This window comes from Lycium barbarum, chromosome 1, assembly GCF_019175385.1.
Source record: "Lycium barbarum isolate Lr01 chromosome 1, ASM1917538v2, whole genome shotgun sequence".
Lineage (NCBI taxonomy): Eukaryota > Viridiplantae > Streptophyta > Magnoliopsida > Solanales > Solanaceae > Lycium > Lycium barbarum.
The window spans coordinates 81,790,373-81,811,237 of NC_083337.1; the positions used below are offsets into that span (position 1 = coordinate 81,790,373).

At 37.7% G+C, this 20,865-nt stretch overlaps 1 protein-coding gene across 2 annotated transcripts; it reads right to left on the reverse strand.

The window, feature by feature from the left end:
- Nucleotides 1-11,003: 11,003 nt before the first annotated feature.
- Nucleotides 11,004-20,496, reverse strand: LOC132636162 (protein EMSY-LIKE 3-like). 2 transcript variants are annotated; one of them, XM_060352879.1, is made up of 10 exons: nucleotides 20,209-20,493; nucleotides 18,665-18,879; nucleotides 18,465-18,574; nucleotides 18,095-18,347; nucleotides 17,804-18,007; nucleotides 17,652-17,720; nucleotides 15,066-15,308; nucleotides 14,929-14,997; nucleotides 14,784-14,847; nucleotides 11,004-11,409 (listed from the first exon to the last, which is right to left on the reverse strand). In XM_060352879.1, the coding sequence occupies exons 1-10, from the start codon at nucleotides 20,234-20,236 to the stop codon at nucleotides 11,366-11,368; spliced, it is 1,299 nt and encodes a 432-aa protein (XP_060208862.1). In that variant the 5' UTR covers nucleotides 20,237-20,493; the 3' UTR covers nucleotides 11,004-11,365. The 2 variants fall into 2 exon arrangements, with proteins under 2 accessions (XP_060208862.1, XP_060208868.1); XM_060352885.1 differs by lacking the exons at nucleotides 11,004-11,409; nucleotides 14,784-14,847; nucleotides 14,929-14,997 and having other exon boundaries at nucleotides 15,236-15,361; nucleotides 20,209-20,496.
- Between the last annotated feature and the right edge of the window lie 369 nt (nucleotides 20,497-20,865).

Sequence of the window (20,865 nt, forward strand, 5' to 3'; positions counted from 1 at the left end):
ATTTAGGTACGACGTAAATTTGCCCGATATGAGGGATTCAAATCATGTTCTAAACATATCATAATTCATGTCGGCATGAGGCATTCTCTTAAGGTGTCTTCCATCCTTTCCCTTCATGTGGGCCTCATGGTACCCTCATCGCCAATTCGTTTCTACTTCTTTCACGTATTCTCCTGATATGCCGATATATTTTGAACTTTGGCCCCAAGCTAATAAGTTTTTCCCCTCTGGGGACTGACAGTGTTGTGATTCCTTTTAAGTCTGATATAATATATTCTCCCCCTTTTTAAGGGGCTCCTTATACGCCAACAGTCCTTTTGTGAAGTCTTCGTTTATACCTTACTCCTCGTCTTTCTTTCCAACTCTATGCATAGCATATCAAAACTTTTTACCATAAGTCTTTCTTTCCTGTGCGCTTAAATCATCATTCTTATCAATATCCCCATATCTTCCCAATCAACAGTGTCGACCATTATCCTTATTCTTTCCTTGGTGTGTAATCGGGTTCCTATCGCTAACTCGTTGAGGTATCCTTCTTACTCCTATGATTAAAGATTTCCAGTTATTTTGCTCCTTATTTAAATAGGTTCTCGAACCTCACACACTCCTCTTCTGTTCCATATTACCATACTTTATTCACGTGCCTACCTTTGAATTTTTATCCAAATAGTCTCGTGCTTTGCCGGTAGTTTCTCTCGGGGCTTCCCTCACTGAGTTTCCTTACTTTTCACTTTTCCCGACCTTTTGATCTCCTTGCCTTCCATTAACACTCTCTTTCTTTTCTAAGTGTCATTGTATTAAAACTTTTCAATCTTAACCTGTAGTAAAAATAATAGCAGCTTACCTTGTAACACTTGTACCATCTATTTTTGCTATCACTCGAACTTCGGTACCCTTACTTGATTAATGCCTTCTTTACCGTAGTGTCGGTTGTTGGGACTCACATGTCCACCGATACAATCACATAAGAGATATCATACGCATTCATATATATATATATATATATATATATATATATATATATATATATATATATATATATATATATATATAATTACTATCAACTAGCCCACACAATACTTCCAAACACTATTCAAGCCTATCCAAATTCCAGAGCTGTGACGTACTTTCTGTCTCTTCTCCAGTCTAGCCTGTCTCGTCCTATGTGGCCTTTTATGGTCTCCAACCATCCCGTATACTCTAGTTTCCCTTAGGCTACTCAAACTTCTCATTTGTCTCTTATGTCTAAATCTATAGGATTTCTTGCATACTTCCCAGGGGGTCACCCATCCTAAGATTTCTCTCACCCCAGCATGCTTAACCCCGAAACTTTAATGAAATCCGGTGCCTTAATGCCGATATAATCGTGTCCACTTCTTCGCATGACCTTTATTACAGGATCTGGAGCAAGTCGAAGTCTTACAGATTCTGAGACATTCTCGTAACGCGTCTTCCCCTTTACAATTACTATTTTACCCTTTTCAATCCTCAATATTCACTTTTCACTTTCGTATATAACTACCTTTCGTCCTAGATTTCCAGATTCCCGATGGTAGCAAATATATGCCTTCTTTGCCGTTACTTATGAATACTTCGGGTATCAGCCTGTTCGGATTTCCACTCACCATCCTTACATAATAATCTTCAGCAAAACTGATTGTCGACTTTCTCTGAATCCTTCAACAGACCTTGCTCCTTACTAAACCTCGAATGTTATCCATTTTAATCCTCGGGACTGCTAATCGTCTTTCTCGCAATTATCCTGCATGCCATGCCAAGTCCGTAAATCCTTTAAGACAACGCATCCTACTCATTGTCTATTTATGATATTTCCTTACCACACTTCTTCCTGTTAGGCATTCCTTACTAAATGACCTGATTTTGAAAGATTTCTGGCAGAGTTTTCTTTTACAATTCCCACTATTCAAAATCTGTACGCAGCAAATATCGACAATACCTCACAGAACATACGGCTATATGACACATTCCAGCCATCCAGGGCTTCCAGTTTCAGGTAGCAGAACAAATTATCAATACTTACCCCTGTGACTTTCCATATCGCCACTCACCTTTTTCCATCGTATATAAGGCTTATATAAGGAATCTCGTTTCCTATGACTGGGCTCTATCGCACGATCTAAGACAGAAAGAATGTCCATAATCCCTAGATGCCCTGCAACCTCCTGTTTATAAATGTGGCCGGCTTCACACCCATAAACAGGACTCTACTGGACACGACTTTGCAGACAACCCCTAGGACAACCTGCTCTCATACCACTTTGTCAGACCCTGATCTTACTAGGGGTGATGGGCACGCGACCCCATATTCGGAGCCGAGCGAACCCGCTAACTCTTATTACATACATAATCTCTTTGGACCTTTAAATCAAGTAAGAATGAAATACATAGTAAGGCCTTCAGAAACTTTTCTTTCATCGTACTCAGATCAAGTATATTCTGTAATCATAATACAATAAGACACATCGGCTGATGGAGCCACTTACAAAACTGACATCCTATACCCACGACTCTGTCTGCAAAGTCTCTAACTTCAACCAAGACATCGTAGCATAATACTCTGACCCGACAACACTCCAGGGCCAAATGGAGCTTGCCAACTTCGCTGGAACATCTTCTCTAATGGCTTCTACTCATCTGGGTGTACCTGCGCGACATGAAACGCAGCGTCCACAAGAAGGGACGTCAGTACGAGTAATGTACCGAGTATGTAAGGCATAAATAATAACATACGAGAGATACATAGCATGAATAAAGACACGAAGGAAATGTAGAGCATATCGTGAGATAAAAGAGCAACCTGTACATATGAGTGCCTTTTGGCGGGTACCACGCATGCTTAGTGCTGCGGAACGTGTAGCCCGATCCATATATATATATATATATATATATATATATATATATATATATATATATATATTATATTGCTGCGGAACGTGCAGCCCGATCCATTTATATATTACATTGTTGCGGAACGTGCAACCCGATCCATTTATATATATTATATTGCTGTGAAACGTGCAGCCCGATCCATTTATCCATATATCCCGTGTCCGGGCATCCCGCGTCCGGGACGATATCATATTATACCAACTGATCAGGTGGCTATGCGTCTATAGCACCTCACCTTTCCCCTTACCACATATACATATACATATATCATGTGCATGTATCATATACATACATCATATACATATATCATGTAAGCAGCATGCAGGAGAGCCCAAAGAATGTTATGTCTCCATCGGAGTGACGTAAAGTCGGTAACCTCCGAATATATTATGGAATAATCATCATGGCTTTGTCCCACCTTGAAGGAGCAATTATTATAAGAAGAGACTAGCAACGAATAACAGCGTTAAGAGGACATAGAATAAGATCATAACCACGTTTCGAGTCAATCTGAGTTAGTATAAGAAAGTTATGGACATTTTAGTACAGAACCTTCTACGAACGTTTCAGAAGCTATTTTTGGAAAACCAAAACAATAATCGTATCAAGTACCTTTCGAATATCGTTATGGATCAAATCAAATAGAGCTTTTGGAACCATATGTACGTATCAAAATATAACAAAGACTCAATGGAATACTCAAACGTGCTATCATTTGAAAATCAAGACATTAGTCATATCACTTATCTCTCGAATGCCATTCGGAAACATATCAAGTAGACCTTCGGACATCATGGATACGCATCAAAACCATACGAAATAGCTTATGGAAGTCAAGAATATTAGCTATCCTAGTGGCTCTAAGAATAGAAATTTCTTTGAAACCATACATGTACGTCATCTGCTCGTTTCATAAGGATCATGCCAAAAGAAAGAAAGGGTAATCCTTACATACCTGTTCTACGTCCTATTGGCTACGCTTATTTATCCAAGCTTGTTAGTCTACATTCAAAAGAATTCACACAATCATTAGATTCATCGTCATACAAATGTCTTAGTCTTTCAAGTAAATTCACTTATGACCTGCCGAAATTTCGGCAGCACTTCCCCTGTAAATACACCATCCCCGAGAATCTAACTCGGCCAATTTATCAACAACAATCCGAGAATTCAACTCGGTCAAATTATCAACAACAATACCCACAATCATACTAACAACTTCAACAATCAATCCAAAATATATCCTAACATTAACAACCCTTGTCACATAATTCAACGGCCTTTCATTTATATCCAATTCAATCACATATAGTCAAGTTAACACCAATGATCCCACATTCAAGTATTAATCCGAAATCATTCTAGTATTCAAATGGCACCGTACGAAGCTTTATATGGGCGAAAGTGTAGATCCCCAATTGGGTGGTTTGAAACAGGGGAGACTAAATTGATAGGGCCGGACCTGGTCCAGCAAGCTATAGATAAAGTCAAGCTCATACAAGATCGGTTGTTAGCATCCCAAAGTCGTCAAAAGTCCTATGCGGATAATCGTCGAAGAGACTTGGAGTTCAAAGTGAAAGATTGGGTATTCTTGAAAGTGTCGCCTATGAAGGGTGTAATGAGATTTGGAAAAAAGGGGAAGCTTAGTCCCCGGTATATTGGGCCATATGAAATTGTACGAAAGATAGGCAAAGTGGCCTATGAGTTAGACCTACCTCCAGAATTGGAGTCAGTCCATCCAGTATTTCATGTCTCGATGCTTCAAAAATGTGTTGGAGATCCCACTAGGATCGTCCCAGTAAATGATGTTCAAGTGACAGAAAAGCTATCTTACGAAGAGGTACCCATTTCCATATTAGATAGCCAAGTACGGAGGCTTAGAAACAAAGAAGTGGCCTCGGTTAAGGTCCTATGGAGAAGCAGTAAACGAGAAGAGATGACATGGGAAGCAGAAGAGAGTATGTGATCCAGATACCCGCATTTATTTCAGCCCTTGGAAGAAGTCCAAGATGAGACGTCGAGATCATAAGGTATGCATGTTTTCGTTTTATGCTTTTTGGGTCGTGTGTGGCCAAATTTTTATGCTATTGTGTTGTGGCCCTGTGAGGCATCGATATTATGGGTTGTTGTGGCAGGATGGTAGTGCCATATTATGGGGGAAACTCTAGCGAAATGTTTATAGAATTCCCGAAGGCTTTAACATTCGAGGATGAATGTTCTTAAGGGGGGAAGAATGTTACACCTCGGGAAAATCTTTCGTTGGTACGCGGGTGAATGACCTAGTGATGAGCACGAGTGTATGATGTTTCCATGAGTAAGAAACGACATTTGATGACCCTAAATAAGATTCCAAAGGCAATCGCAATAAGAGAGAGGTTATGCTCCATAATGAATAATTATAGGTTTTGGAAATGTGAAAAGTTGCAAGTTTGCATTCTGGCCAGTGGTCATAAAATGAAATACGGACCGTAAAGTGGTATACGGTCCGTAAACTGCCATGTCGTATTGTGGATTCCAAAACTTCAAACTTTCTGCCAAATGATCAATGGTTAAATACGACCTGGAATACGGACCGTAAAGTGGTTTACGACCCGTAAACCATGATCGTAAATCACCATGTCCCAGCCTGAGTTTCTGGTTCTGTTATGATTAAATACGACCACGAAGGACGGTCCGTAAACTGGAATAAACCAAGTTTACGACCACTGTGCACTTCAAATCAGATTTTTAAGTCATTAAATAAGGGGACCAAGGCTTATTTCATTTCACTTCTACATCACACCCCTTCTCTCTAAAACATCTCTCTACATATATTCCACAAGTTTTCAAGGGTTTTTAGTGATCAACAACACAAAATAAGTGAATCAAGTGTAAGCAAACCCATTAAAGATCATTCAAGTCAAGAAATCCAAATGGAGAAAAACTAGGGTTTTTGCTCAAGTGGAGTATTTCGACTAAGGCTTGTTCCTACAACATCTAAGGTAAGATTTATGGTATTTATATGTTGTTTAAGGTATTTGGAAGTTGAAATGCTTGGATTTTAGACGAGTATAGCAAAATGGGTCATGAAAGATGAATAGTGACGTTTTGAGAAATAGTTTGAATTGAATCATGATTGTTGTTGTGTTGTGACATGAATGGGTTATAAATGACGTTAAGATCATGAAATAGGCATTGTATGTGAATGGACGAAATCGTGTGTTATGGTCTTGAATATGGAAAATTGGAAGTGAATTGAGAATATGGATAATGTAGGTGACTAAAGGCTATTGTTATGATATTGTAAATGTATTGTTGACGTTTGGGAATTGAATTACGATATGGAGGAATGTTGTATAAATAAAGGAGATGCTGTCCGATTTTCCCTAGCTTTAGCCAATTATGCTAGTTGTCAATTCTAACGATAGTATGACCTTGATGAAGGTATAAACGCAAGCGTGGAAGGGAACGTGCAAGTGTTATATAGTCGAACGAAAAGGTATGTAAGGCTAACCCTTCTTTCATAAGGCATGGTTCTTTGGCCAAACGTCTAATTCTCCTATAAGACTATGATTCCCTTCAAACGATTTGATTCTCCGAGCTAGTAAGCTCCCGATGCTCGATATGCTACGATTGTACTAAGTTCCTCGTATGACGAGTAAGCCTATAGGGTAGATGTAACGATAATGACAATGATAGTAATGATGATGAGAATAAAATGATGCTAAAGATGCTTATGAGCTATTATATGTATGTGTGCCTATGAAGGGCTATAATAAGACCTCGAGCTTATGACGCCGGGTAAGAATATATGTATATGAATATGTATAGAGTATGTATATGATTATGAAACGCGCGCGCACTTCTGCAGAAGGTACGGATAACCCTGATGCCTTGGTAGGGTCAGGTATGTATGACCTTGAGCCTTGGTTGGCCAAGTATGTATGAAACACCGAACCTTTATGGTCGGGCATGCTATAGCTATATATATATGTGTGTGTATATCAATCAATATGAAATGAATGTGAAGGTAAATAAATACGGATATGGATGTATGTACACGGAGACGCAATAGAAATGGAATGTCCTTGTGGAAAGCAAGTAAGTGCTATGACGACGATATTATTAACTCCCATGTTATGCTATTTCATATGTTGACTCTTAAGCTTTCATATTGATATTGATCATGCTTTACATACTCAGTACATTCTTCGTACTGACGTCCTTTTGTTTGTGGACGCTGCGTCATGCCCGCAGGTGCACAGGGAGACAGGCTTGATCCATAGCTATATTTTCAGGGACTACATAGCGGAGCTCCATTTCATTCGGAGCTATAGCTTTTGGGTACTTATTATTTTGTGTACATAATTATGGGCATAGTGGGGTCCTGTCCCGCTCATGTGATATGTTATAACCTTCTTAGAGGCTCGTAGACATGTGTATGTGGTTAGATGTGTTTGGCCTTGTCAGCCTATATTTTTGTATGTCATTTTGTTGGCCTTGTCGGCCCATGTACATTGATGTGGCATAGAGATGCCTATGATGATATAAGAAATGTTGTCGTCTAATTGGGACTAGTATGATTGATGGCTAGAATGCCTGATTTGATTTATGGCTCACCTAGACGTTATGTGAAAGTATGTTAAAGGGGTGCCCGGGTGGGGTAGCGTCGGGTGCTCGTCGCGGCCCTAGTCGGGTCGTGACAATCCATTCCCGTTACTCCGATAAAACTACGGTCCGGAAAGTGTGGGGACTATCTGTATACGGTAAAAACCGGATATATGTCAAACCGGTAGGACCAGAGACCGAAGGAAGAGAGGGAAGAACATTATTTGGTCCGGTTTCTCCATAGCCGAGTTGATCGTGGCCGTTAATCCGTTTGATCGTGGCCGTTAGTCCGTTTGATCGTGGTCGTTGGTCCGGGAGGTCCGTTACGCGATTGCCACGCGTCGATAACGTCCTGCCATGTTTAACTGTCAATCGTACAGGTGTCAGACCGTACGACCAACCTAATCCATTTCAGAGTTTTTCTTTATTTTTTAGGGTCTCTTGTTGTATGAAGCTCATGGGGCAATACTATAAATAAGGGTCATTGCCCCGCTTTTGAGGGGTTGGCTTCCTCATATCAAGAACATTTTGTACTAGAAAATATATACAAATCTCTCTCTCAATATTGGATTCTGGTCCGGATTCATTGTGTTCATCTCTTAAATTTGTTCAATCAAGTATTACTCATTAATAGACACATAAATCTATAGCGAATCTCTGATCAGTGTTACTTTCTTCATATCATATCCATACATATGTTTTTCCACCAAAATAGATTGAGGCTTAACCACATATCCTATACCCACTCACAAATTTAATTGATTATCCAAATTTGGGGTAAACAGATATGTTTGTCCATATCCAAGTAACACATCCTATGTCATACTTCGGGTGCAAGTATATGATCTGTCACCAAGTTGTAATTAAAGTTACTGGGGTAGGTCTTACTTCCTCCAAACCAAGTCTGTTGTAGATAGATAAGGGTATCGAATTCAAAGTTGCAACAGAGCCCTAAAGAAAAGAATAGCAAGATGCTAGTGATAGTTTTTTTTTTTTTAAGGTGTACTTACGTTTAATCGAATTGTGCAACATTCTCAGTAAGTGCCACTGCCTCGTGCTCCTCCTACGTGCTCATTTGAGATAATTTCTTCCGTAAACTTGACATAACTCAAGACATTTGTTAGAGAACATCTAAAAAGGAATATGAAGGCAAATATAGCTAAACTTGACATAACTCAAGACAAATGTTAGAGAACATCTAAAACGGAATATGAAGGCAAATATAGCTAAAGAAATTATCTCAAATGAGGAAGTAGGAGTTCACCCAACATTGCGCAGTTGTCTGGCTGTTGTTGAGCATATCGGGCAATTTGCAGGATTGCCCTTCGCTGGGGTAGTCTTTAATTTTTGTCTCTCAAATTGGTGGTCTTTAATCTTTGCCTTTGAGGCCCAAATTCTGCCTTACATGGGCAGAATTTTGCCTTGAGGCAAAATTTGCCGCGAAATTCTGCCTTGCGATTTTTATTTTATTTTCTTACTAAGCTGGGGTTCGAACCCACAACCTCGGGGTATTAGGCGAAGGGCAAAACTTAAAGACCACCAATTTGAAGGGCAAAAATTAAAGACCACCCCAAATGAAGGGCAATCCGGGCAAAAAAAAAGATTTTTGGATATCAAATGGACCTAAACACACATCCGAAGTGGGTCCAGATGCTACTTACATCCAACTTTTTGCGCGGATTGCCCTTCTTTAGGGATGGTCTTTAATTTTTGCCCCTCAAATTGCTAGTTTTTAATTTTTGTCCTTCGTTTAAAAATGTGGCCGAAAATACCCCGAGATTCTGGGTTCGAACCCCCGCTCAGTCAAAAAAAAAAACGCAAGGCAAGGCTTTTGCAAAAAGTTTGCGTTATGTGGCAGACTTTGCCTTAAGGCATAACTAAAAGTTTTAGTTATGTCTTATAAGGCAAAGTCTGCCGTCTCCGGCATAGGTTTTATGTAACTTCGTCCGTATGAACCTACGCCTTTCGAAAATATTATATTATTTTTTACTCTGCTGGGTTTTGAACTCAGAACCTCGAGGTATTTTCGACCACCTTTTTAAACGAAGGGCAAAAATTAAGGACCAGCGAATTGAGAGACAAATTAATGACCCGTCCGTATGAAGGCCAATCATGCAAATTGCCCACTTACATCTAAAAGACTTCGAAGGAACCACATTAAGTTTGGTTGCAGAGTCGAAAGAAGTCGACCCAGTCCTAGTTACTGCATTCACCCACCACTTTTTTTCTATTTAGAATGCTCAAAGAAAGACTAGCCCGGTGCACTAAGCTCCCACTATTTAGAAGGCTCACAATTCCATTTTTTTAAGGGAAAAGAACACAAATGGCCGTTGTGCCCAAACTAAACCCACGCCCTGGCCCAAGTTTTCCCAAACCCAAAAAGTAGCCCCTAAACAATTCTCATCCGATAGCCAAAATCTGTAGCAAGCCTCCACTAAAGGCCTGCTACAGAAAAATCAGGCGTTTTAGTGACAACTATAAAAGTCGTCACTAAAGGTTAAATATCTCAAAACATGTATAATATGTGTTTATTTAGTAAGAAATATTCCAAAAAACTCTGAGGCGATTTTTGTATATAATATGTATTATTTATGTATAAATATGTATCAGTAACTATCTGTAATGTATAGAAACTGTATAAAATATGAATTACTAAGGTTTGTATCATTTTTGTATATAACATGTATCATTTGTGTATATAATGTGTATTATAAAATATAAAATTATATCATTTTTGCATATAATATGTATCATTTTTGTATAGAAAGTTTATATATAATTCCAGCATGTGTATATAAACTGTATCAGTCTTATATAGAAAGTGTATCATAAGTATAAAAAATATATCATAGAAACCGTATCATTGTGGTATATAACATGTATCGCTATTGTATATGTAAAAAAAAATATCATAATTGCATAATATGTGTATAATAAATGTATAATTAACGTATAATTTACGTATAATAAATGTATAATTAATTCCAGCATTTGTATATAAACTGTATCATTCTTGTATATATTACTAAATATACACATATTATACATTGGGATATTTAACCTTTAGTGACAACTTTTTTAATTGTCACTAAAATGCCTGATTTTTCTATAGCGAGGCTTTAATGGATACTTTTAGTAGCCACAAAAAGTCTTTTGACTTTTTTTTTTTTAAAAGCGCTTGGGCTACTAGGCCGGCTAGCACTTGACATTATTTTGGGCCGGCCGGCCATTTTTTGGCATTATTTTAGGCCAAACAGACTCCTTAGGGTATTAGGCCCAAATATTAGCCAAATATGACATTACTAAGGCCATTGAAAACACAATATTCTTTTTCCTTTTTTCAACTAACGACTCCCTAATAACTATCACATGTCATTTTAATGAGATGGCTACAGTTTAGCGACAATGCAAGGATTGGAAAGACAAGGACTGATGAGCAGCTGCACCCGATCCCGGGCACCTGGCTATGTTCAAGCAACTTCAATGCCAAAATTAGGAATGAAATAGAAAGAATAACTTATTTGGGATGTCATAATCAACGTGCAAGGTGTTAACAAAAACTTGTTTACATCATCACATGTAAAATTGCTACTGTGACTAATTTTACAAAAGCACTAACCTCTAACTAGGGGAAACAATCATTCCTAACTACAATTTCGCGTCTATTCAAAGAACTAGACTACAATAATTTAATGTTTGTCAAGCATTTCTTGAAGCTGGCATTATACAACAGGCCTAAAATCATTCTGGTGCACTGACGCTGGCAAAGATCTAGTACACATCTTGCCTTCTCCAATGTGGCTGTTATTTTAGGTGGCTCAGCCCCCAGCTGTTTTATACTACTCACTTTCCCCCACAATATTCCTTTTTACTCCCGATCCATGGCTTGCCCATGCATGAAATGGCGTTCATCTGCAATAGTATAAAGACATGCTGAATACCAGGTAAGGAAGAATGTGAACTTATAGAAAGCAGGGCCATGAAGTTTATAACAGTGTGCGCAGCACAAACAGAACAAAATATACCTAATGCTATGACATAAAAGCAGAAATATTGTTTTTTGATAACCAAAACAGTACAATTGTTATCATTTTACCCTACTAATATTTATTATTGACAGATTATTACTACCATCATTATTATTGGTTCCTCATTAAGCCAATATACTTTAAGAATGTCATTGAGGACATACTTTAATGGAACAAAAGGATGTTACAAGGTCGAATGCAATAGTACAAGTTTAGGACATTTCAGTTTGTTTTCATAGGTGTGCAGAAACACCAACACCAGAGATTACACGCTTCAAAGAGAAAAGCGCCGACAACAATAGTGATGGTGGAATACATTCTATAAGGTGCAGACACCTTCCCACCCCCACCTCCCAAAAAAAGGATAAAACCTTTATACACTTCCACAAAATCACCTTTTTTTGGACAAGATATTCATTCACCAAAATCATTTTCGAATCTGGTGAGAACATTTTGATTTTAAATTGTACAAGGTCCATTAGGATGCTATGCAATTCTGACAGATTAAATTTTGTTTGTTTTTGCTTTTTGGGAAACAGAAACCATAGGAATCAAGTAGAATATCTGATTCCTACTGTTTCTTTTTCCAAAACAAAACGAGGCAGAATAAGATGTCAGACTGTTCACTTGTTTCCAGTCCTCTTTTCCCCGGAAACACTCAAAAATCTCCCCAAACATTTTTCCATTAGAAACATGGTTTTAACCTAAAGTTGCTCGGACACAGGTGCGGATATAGAGGTCAGATATGATCTAAATTTTAAGATTCTGGAGTATGGATCTAGGTACGGATACAAGTGCGGGGATTCAGCTAATAATTGAAATATCTAAAAATAGAGTAATATGTCTAAATTATGAGACATTATATGTAAAACTTAACAAGGTATTCCAAGGAGAATATTGATCACGCGGAGAATCCCAAAAGGAGATATCAGGAAAAGCACTCACACTGGACAATCTTTGTAAGAGAGGTCATCATCTATGTTCCAGTTGTTCCAGTTGTTTTCTTTGTGGTGAGGAACCTGAGACACTTAATCATCTGTTCTTGCACTGTACACTGACTGAACAACTATGGAGGATGTTCCTCAATTATAGGGGGATTCTCTGGACCATGCCAAGTAAGATAGTTGATGTGCTAGCATGCCAGTGTTATCAAAGGCGCGCTTTAAGTGCGCTTAAGCCCTGAAGCGAGGCTCAAAACATGTTGAGCGCTTCGCCTCGCTTTATGTGTGCTTCAATGTCGTCATCAAGGCTCTAAGACATACTTTTCCTTGCCAATGAGCCTCTCTCGAGGAGGCGACACTAGATGATTTTGATATTTCACTTTATCGTAATATTTTCACAATTTCTTTGTCCATATATTTGCTATTCATGCTTATTATTATTAATCTTGGACTAAACATATATATATTTCTATTTTTGCACCATTGCGCTTTATTTCATTAAAGCCCCAGCTGACCTTAGAGCTTTTTTGCGCTTTTCACTTTTGATAACACTGTAGCATGCTGGAACAGAGAAGGCAGTAATGCAATTCAGAAAATGAGATGGAAGATTATTCCAGCTTGCATTCGGTGGACAATTTGGGAAGAGAGAAACCAAAGATGTTTTGAAGACAAAGCCAACAATTTCCAGAAGATTAAGTGTTTAGGGCTGTTCTACTTTTGGTGTAAATGGATAGGTTTAGAAGATAATGAATCAATCTCTGATGTATTAGAATCCTTGTGAGATGACACAGGATCAGATGCTTACCCTTTTGTGATCTGTAATTAGGGGGACTACACAGTTTTGTGTAGTCTCTATATATATAAATATACAAATATGTTACCTTCTCAAAAAAAAAAAAAAAAAAAAAAAAAGACTTGACATAGAAATTTCAAATTTCTATATACAAGGTATTCAATTTTCTTCAATTTCACCATAGCTTTTGTTTTGATTATACAAATCATTGCATCTGTCCCGAATTTCTCCGTTGATTTTGGTCAAAGTACCCAAAATAGGTTGACCATATCCGGTATGTATCCCACAGCCATGTCGTGTCAACACGGGTGCGGCACCGAAAGAGAAGAGTCCGAGCAACTTAGGTTTCAAATGTGGACCATTTAAAAGGAATGCCCCAAATAACTGTGGCAAGCTCAATATGGGCTCTATCATCTGTTCCTTCAAACCACCAGTTGCTCAGTTACTCTCAACCTCCCCTCGCCTCATCACCGTCATGAAAGCAACCTGACCTCCTAATCAGGGAATTACACTGCACGCCAACCTCCATCTGTTTCACAAGAATTTTGGGATTCCATTAAACACACAACTCTTTTCCATCATTGGAAAACTTTTTTTTCTCGATGTCCCACTAATGCTCCAGTTAACTCCCTAGACCTCCAATTGTCAACTATTTCCATCATTGGAATACTTTTTCTTTCTCAATGTCCCACTAATGCTCCAGTTAACTTCCATAGACCTTGACATCTATATTAAGGGTGTGTTTAATATGAACGTGTCTTACATTTCCAAGAAAATAAGGGGTTTTCTTACTTCCTTTCTGGTGTTTGATAAGTATGCAGAAAATATTGTTATAAAAGCATTTACCTATAATCTAGCAAACACTATGGGATGGAGGTGGGGCTAGGGGTTTGAGGGTGGGTAGGGGAGGTGTGTTGGAGGATGGAGATGAAACAATCAATGTGGAGTGTCACTTACGGAAATTATTTTCCCTACTTCCACCAAGGATGTCACTTTCCTCATTTTTAAAGAACTTGTTTTCCTAGAGAAAATGTTTTCCAAAGGTTTTGACCAACCAGACATGAAAAAATTGGAAAACATTTTCTTGAAATTTTCCTCAATACCAAATACACCCTAAATAATATTCTGTCTACTTAGCCAGTTGAGTAGAGTGGTTCCGCACAGTCTATTGAATCAGGACACCACTTTGTCTAATGCAAATTAGGAACATCACAGATGCCGAAACATCTACGACTTCTTTCATTATAGCAATTATTTGCTTATTTTATTTTCACAAGAGCTTTAGAATTATTAAAGAATTTCAGAGGAATTAGAATAACGGTCATACTTTAATATTAGTTGTTTCTATTTATTACTTTTACAACACAAAGTTTCAAAGCGCAACATCACAGAAAAAGCAATGAGACAAAGGATTAGGAGTTCAGACTTAGAAAAGGTCATAGGGTAAAGTCCCAAATCCATGACGAATTTATAACAATGCCTAAAATGAGAAAGAAATGAAAAACCCTTTCCACAAAGTCATACCACTTTCACCATCAGATAACTCTCCAAGCCTTGAAATGGCATCTAGAAGTGCTTGCTCATGTTCCTACACAAAACGAAAAGTCAGTATCCTTGTGCAATAAAGTTGTGAGTATTAACAGCTACTGTTAAGTAGAGGGTCACTAACCTTCAGCACTTTCTTTGCCTTCTCAACCTCAACAGGATCTGGATGGCCGGCGCCAAAGATCCTCTCCACCTGACCACATTCACCAGTCAACAATGTACAAAGTAATGTGTGAGGCAGACAGCAAATGCAGCGCTTACCTCTTTGATCAATGTATCTGTATGAAGTAACTGAATATCATCAGATCCCTTCTTTCCTTTGCCATTCTGTGATGGTAGAAAATCTTTTCTGGACTGAGCTTTAGTCAAGCCCCTCCCTCTCCCTGCACCTGGAGCACTATCACGTCCAGCAGGTCTAGTCATGCCATGACCTGATCCACCATAATTTCCATGATGAGAAATTGCAGGGTCTTCACCCTCCCACTGAATATCGTCGGGAGAAATCTGTCAGGGCAGGGAAATACAAGTCTAAACCTTGAAGAAGCTCTTCAAAAAAACTGAAAGAAATGTTGGAAGACAAAACCGATTACCATATGCCATACTGTTTCTTCTTCCTTTTTGATAAACATTACCATACACAAATTATCAAGAATTAATGACAGGTGAATGAGGAGCTTCATTAACAGGAAGTCTCTAGATTGTTCACACTTCACATTTTGGAATATCAGGCATGTAGCAGACATACATTTGGATGCCTCTGCAAAATGCTGCAGATAATATCATGCAATACCAGTCTAGAAATGAGGCTGAGAAAGTTTTACAATCAAAATCCCCACAAATATATGTCTTACATTAAACTTTGTAAGAAAGATAATATATGTCCATTCATTTGGAATGGCAATCCACACAGCAAGCTAGTATGTCAATACCAGAATCAGAAGTCTCCTTATGTGATTAATGCAAGTAGAATAATCATTTATTGAAGAAGGAACTAGTGCCTGAAACATTCATAGCTTATTAACAATGGTTGAAGTGATATTACTTCAGAGAATTCACTGCAAGTTTTCTCTCTCTCTCTCTCTCTCTCTCTCTCTCTTTTTTTTTTTTTTTTTTTTTGATGAAGTAAGAAATTTCATTAGAAAAAAAAAAAAAGCATCAAGCAGATTCTAAAAGTTACAAAATATATGAGTTAGCTCCTATACAGACAAAAGACTGCTAGGATTAGGGAGTTAACAAAGTCAAAAAATTGATCAGTGCAATTTTCAGTAGTCAAATAATCCAGTTAAAGTTTATTAACAATGGTTGAATTGATACTACTTATCACACTCCAGAGAGTTCACAGCAAGTAATCCAGTTAAAGTTCCCAAATCATTTCAATAAGCATCCAGGTAATTAATATCAATTTCCACAAAGTGACCTGTATTCCAACAACCAAAGCTCAAAGATAGTCATGACTATATGCTTTACATAACATTCAACTGCTGGTGAAAGAAAACCCTGCTACAACTTGGGAAAAAGGTAACAGTGAAAATTTGAAAATGGTACTCTAAAACAGCTAAAAACCACCCTCCACCTCAAAAGAGATGAAAGCAGGTAAATGAGGGTTTTGGTAAAACTGATCCAAGATACTATACGCTTTTTGATATCAAGAAAATCCCCATCCTAACCAATATATAGCAGTCCGAGGAATAAGAGAATGTATACCATCCAAAACAAACTTCCCAGAAATACTTAATGCAAGATGACTTTAGTTCACTAAAAGACTAACAAAATAACTCATTACTCACATATGTATGCTCCTTAAAACAAAAAATTAAAAAAAAAAAAAAAACAAGCTAGTTCAACAATCTCAGACTAAAACTATCCCTATGGTGTCCTTCACATGCACAAGCAGTGCTCCAACCAAACTACCAAAGGCTTTACAAGGACAAAAAAGTAAGACTATCATATAACATGATACACTTAGAACAGATTTATGTACGCTAAATTATCAATCTCATTAGGATGAAGACAGTCAAAAGACATGAACACAAACTCAATAATATATGGATGACAGAAAAGGAAATTTCACAAAATCACTACTTGGTGATATGATAATTAAGAACTTGAACAGCCAAACAACCTTGACATCATCCGAGGAGAACTACGCTACATAGAAAATGTCAGAACACTAACACTATACATAAATACTGGCGATAACAACAAGAGCTGTTCTTGGTTTCACTAGTTTACCTATACTACAACTTTTGAGGTGATGCTTATATACAGGGTTCTGCCAATGCATATTCCAGAAAATGGAAGTATGAAGCAGCCTTCCAAACTTCATTAAATTTGGAAAGACACATGCAACGAAATATGGATTTCACCATGAGTACACACAAAATTAGTTACCAATAATTGACAGGTAACAGGTTAAAAGTAGAACACCTATAGTTGCCCATCAAAATATGTAATAGTTATCTTCTTTTTGTACTTATAAATATGTGGTAATTATCTTGTCAACGGGAAACCAAGTAAAGTCAACTTCGCATGGGTTTATTGCCCTTCGAAGCCCTTTTCGAGAGAAGTGGTCTGTTACATTATTAAGAATAATTTTGAGCTTGCATTCTTAATCTCCCCTACTATTTCTTATCGGTTCCTTGGAAGAGCAACCTTGCCCATGAAAATCTTAAGACATTCTTTACCACATTACAAGCCAATGATATATATATCATACAATATTCCAAGTGGTGGAATAGCAATGTTTCTTGGTATTAACGACTTCATAATCAAATAAGAAAAGGATTTTCTAATAGGACAAGCAAAAAAGTAAATGTATTACTGCGTGAGAGAATAGCATATAACTACCTCAGCAAGGTTGACCCATTCCCATGTCTCATTTGCAGTACCCATATCATAAACAAGAGCATGTCTACCCTGAAAATTTGCGTGAAGATTTCAGCATTCAACCATAGGGAGCAAAACGAGTAAATGTTCCAAGTAAAATTGATCAGGCATACCTCAGCTCGATTAAAATCAGTTATGACTGCTTCATAAAAGTTATTGTCATCAGGCCATCTAGTCCTCACTTTCCTTCCAATCAATGTATCAAATGATGCTGCTTCAGCAGGTTCAGAAACCCGATTACCAAATTGAGCTCTTCCAGAAGGACCAGGAGTCACGCACTGCATTTTCATCGAAGGCGCGCCAGGCATCATCTGGCCCTATGAAGATACACATAGCAGGAAAATATCAGAACTATAGACTGATAGGTATGCAAGCTTCCAAGTTTCTTAGCACATCCAACTTACAGATTTATGCTTTTTTCCTTTCGGCCCCACCATAGGTCCTCTCTTGGCAGCAGATGAAGATGGCTGGTTTGCAGCAGTCACTGGAGGTGGATGAAAAGTAGGAGATGGTCCAGCAAAGGACTGAGAAGGTAAAGACTGGGCTATCTTCTGTTTCTTCCGTGACGCTGAGACAGAAGGGCTGGGTAATGGATCATGAACAGATTGACCAGAACCCAGCATACCAGGTTGATGCCCACCAGATTGCCTCCACTCCCTAAAAGCAAGCAATAGTGTCAGGTTAGTCTTAGAGCTTTGACAAACTCCGAAATACACAAAGATTAACTAAATAAATTCTTGAGGGAGAATGTGAGGAGTAGCTGTAAAAGCAAACCTTATTCTTCTGATGACATCATCATTATTAACTCTAGCAAGAAGTTCTCTATGTTCTTCATTGGACAACCGTAACTCTTTTCTTAACTCAGTTATCAAGCTTTCTTTCTCCTGAAGAAAATATATTAGGGGAGCAGTCATTTAAACCTGATCAAACAAATACAACAAGAGATTCATGAGTATACTAATAACAAAATATACCCATGTAATGGCATCAGCTTGAGCTTTAAAGGCTCTTAAAACCGAACTGTATGCTTCTTGCTCAAGTTGGTGAATTTGGGCCTCCATATCTGTTTCACCGTACATCCTCTGGTAGGCGACAGAACCAATGACGGCAGATCTTCCATTTCCAATAATGCGACCACTACCTCTTGGAATCCTATTTTGATGTGATGGAGGAAGATCATCATCAGTTCCTGCATAATATTGAGTGTTTCTGAGATCTAGAATGCTAGTAACCCTATGCATTATACAAAATTAAAAACGCAATACAAACTATAAAACTCATCTATACTAGCGCCATACTATGAGAAAAATTTGTAAACTTAATTGCCAACACAGAATTATCCAACTGTCACCTCATCCTGCAGGGACCAAAGACGGGTGTGGACAACAACTACATCAAACAAAATGGATCCTCATCGTTCCACTCTTGATATGGATGCAAGGATCACATTCTGTGCAATATAAATTGGAGTGCCAATAAGAACAACCATACAACAATCTTCATTTCAATAAAAGATGGAGTGTGGCTACTATTTCCATACAAATCTCTAAAAGGATGAAAACCTAATATAAGCATACCAACATGTCTAAGCCTAAATCCAAAGTAGTTGGATTTAGGCAAGCTCTCTAATCTTATGCCACTTCTAAAAAGTCCAAATTTTACAATATGTCAGATCACGAGCCTTCAAGCCGCATACACATCCATAACGTAAATTTAGGTACCAACTATGTTCACATAGCAAAGTAAATGTTCTAACTTTAGAAGGACAAACAAAAAGACTTTTTGAAGGAGATGAATTAAGTTCATGTTTTTACTTTAGGCTCATTATTTCATAAAACACATCAATTCTTACAAGAAAACCAATCCAATTTCTGTAAAGCCAATAACCATGGAAGGGGCAACACATACAAGAAAAAACAAATAACACCAACCACAAAGCATAAGTAGTCCAACTGACGATAATATCTCAAAGAAAAAGTAAAAAAGGAAAAAGAATTCCTTAAAGTATGCCGGAACTAGATCGATTGAATGCAACAGCTCAAAATTTCCAAGTCCAAGAACCTAGTGGTAATAACAAGAGACAAACAATTGGAATGTTTCACATAAATAACAATATACATGCTAGTTCCACTAACCCTAATTGAACATCAAGAACCTAGTCGTAGCTAGCATTTGGCCATAGATTATGGATCAAATTTTGAAAATTTATCTTCAAATATCTGTTTTTGGGAGAAATTTCACTTCCACTCGCAAAACTCCAAATTTTTTTCCAAGTAAAATGCAAGTCCAAACACAACTTCAAGTTCCAAGAATCACAACTTCAAAAACTCAAATTTTTAAAATTCAACTTAAATCTATGGCCGAACGAGAGCGTACTAATGATAAGAGACAAGAACTTGGAATGTTACACGTAAATAACAATGTAGATGCTAGTTTGACTAACCCTTAACCCTAATTGAACATCAAGTTGCAGAAAACGAAAAAAAAAAAGAATATTTTTGTGAATGTAAAAACTGACCACTGCTATCGTAGGGCTCGTAATCCATAGCCAGCTCTCAAACTTGGAACTTCAAGAACCCAAAATATATGAAATCAAATTGAACTCAGACGAAAGAAACAAGAATGGCGTTGTTTAAGAGTGCAAGATTAAGGGTTAGGGTTTCACAAGTACGCAAATCAATTTGGCTGTGATTTTTCGAAGAGTATGAGTTTGGGGAACGCGGACGTGAAATTGGTTTTTAATATTTAGTTTAATGTTAGGATTTGAATTCCGCCTCCTTTGATCGCTTTTCCCAAAAAAGAAAAAGAAAAAATGTTTTTGCCACGAGGAATTGGAAGCATGTGGGTTTGGGGGCCGCACTGTGAATTTTATGAGATAGTGACCCGGTGGTTGGACTAGAGTCCGGAACCAAAACAAGTATTTTTGAATCAAATTATCCCAATAAAAAAAAGTTATAAAATTGTCTTTAGCGTAGTAAATTACTGCGCTAAAGCACTTAACGGTGGCGTAGTAATTTACTGAGCTAAAGGGTTCTTTTATTTTTTTTGCCCTTTTGGTTAACCCCTCTTTCATTACACTTTTTAACGTACTTTGATCATAGATTAATCATGCTTCGGGACCCCAAAACTTCAATATTTTATGTAAAACCTTACTTATTTTTGTGCGATTAATAAG

Coding starts and splice junctions, on each gene's coding strand:
- LOC132636162 (XM_060352879.1), bottom strand. CDS start 20,236: ATGGATTACGAGCCCTACGATAGCAGTG. Junction 18,348..18,464: donor GATGTCATCAGAAGAATAAG/GTTTGCTTTTAC, acceptor GCTTGCTTTTAG/GGAGTGGAGGCAATCTGGTG. Junction 15,309..17,651: donor AATGGGTCAACCTTGCTGAG/GTAGTTATATGC, acceptor CTGCCCTGACAG/ATTTCTCCCGACGATATTCA.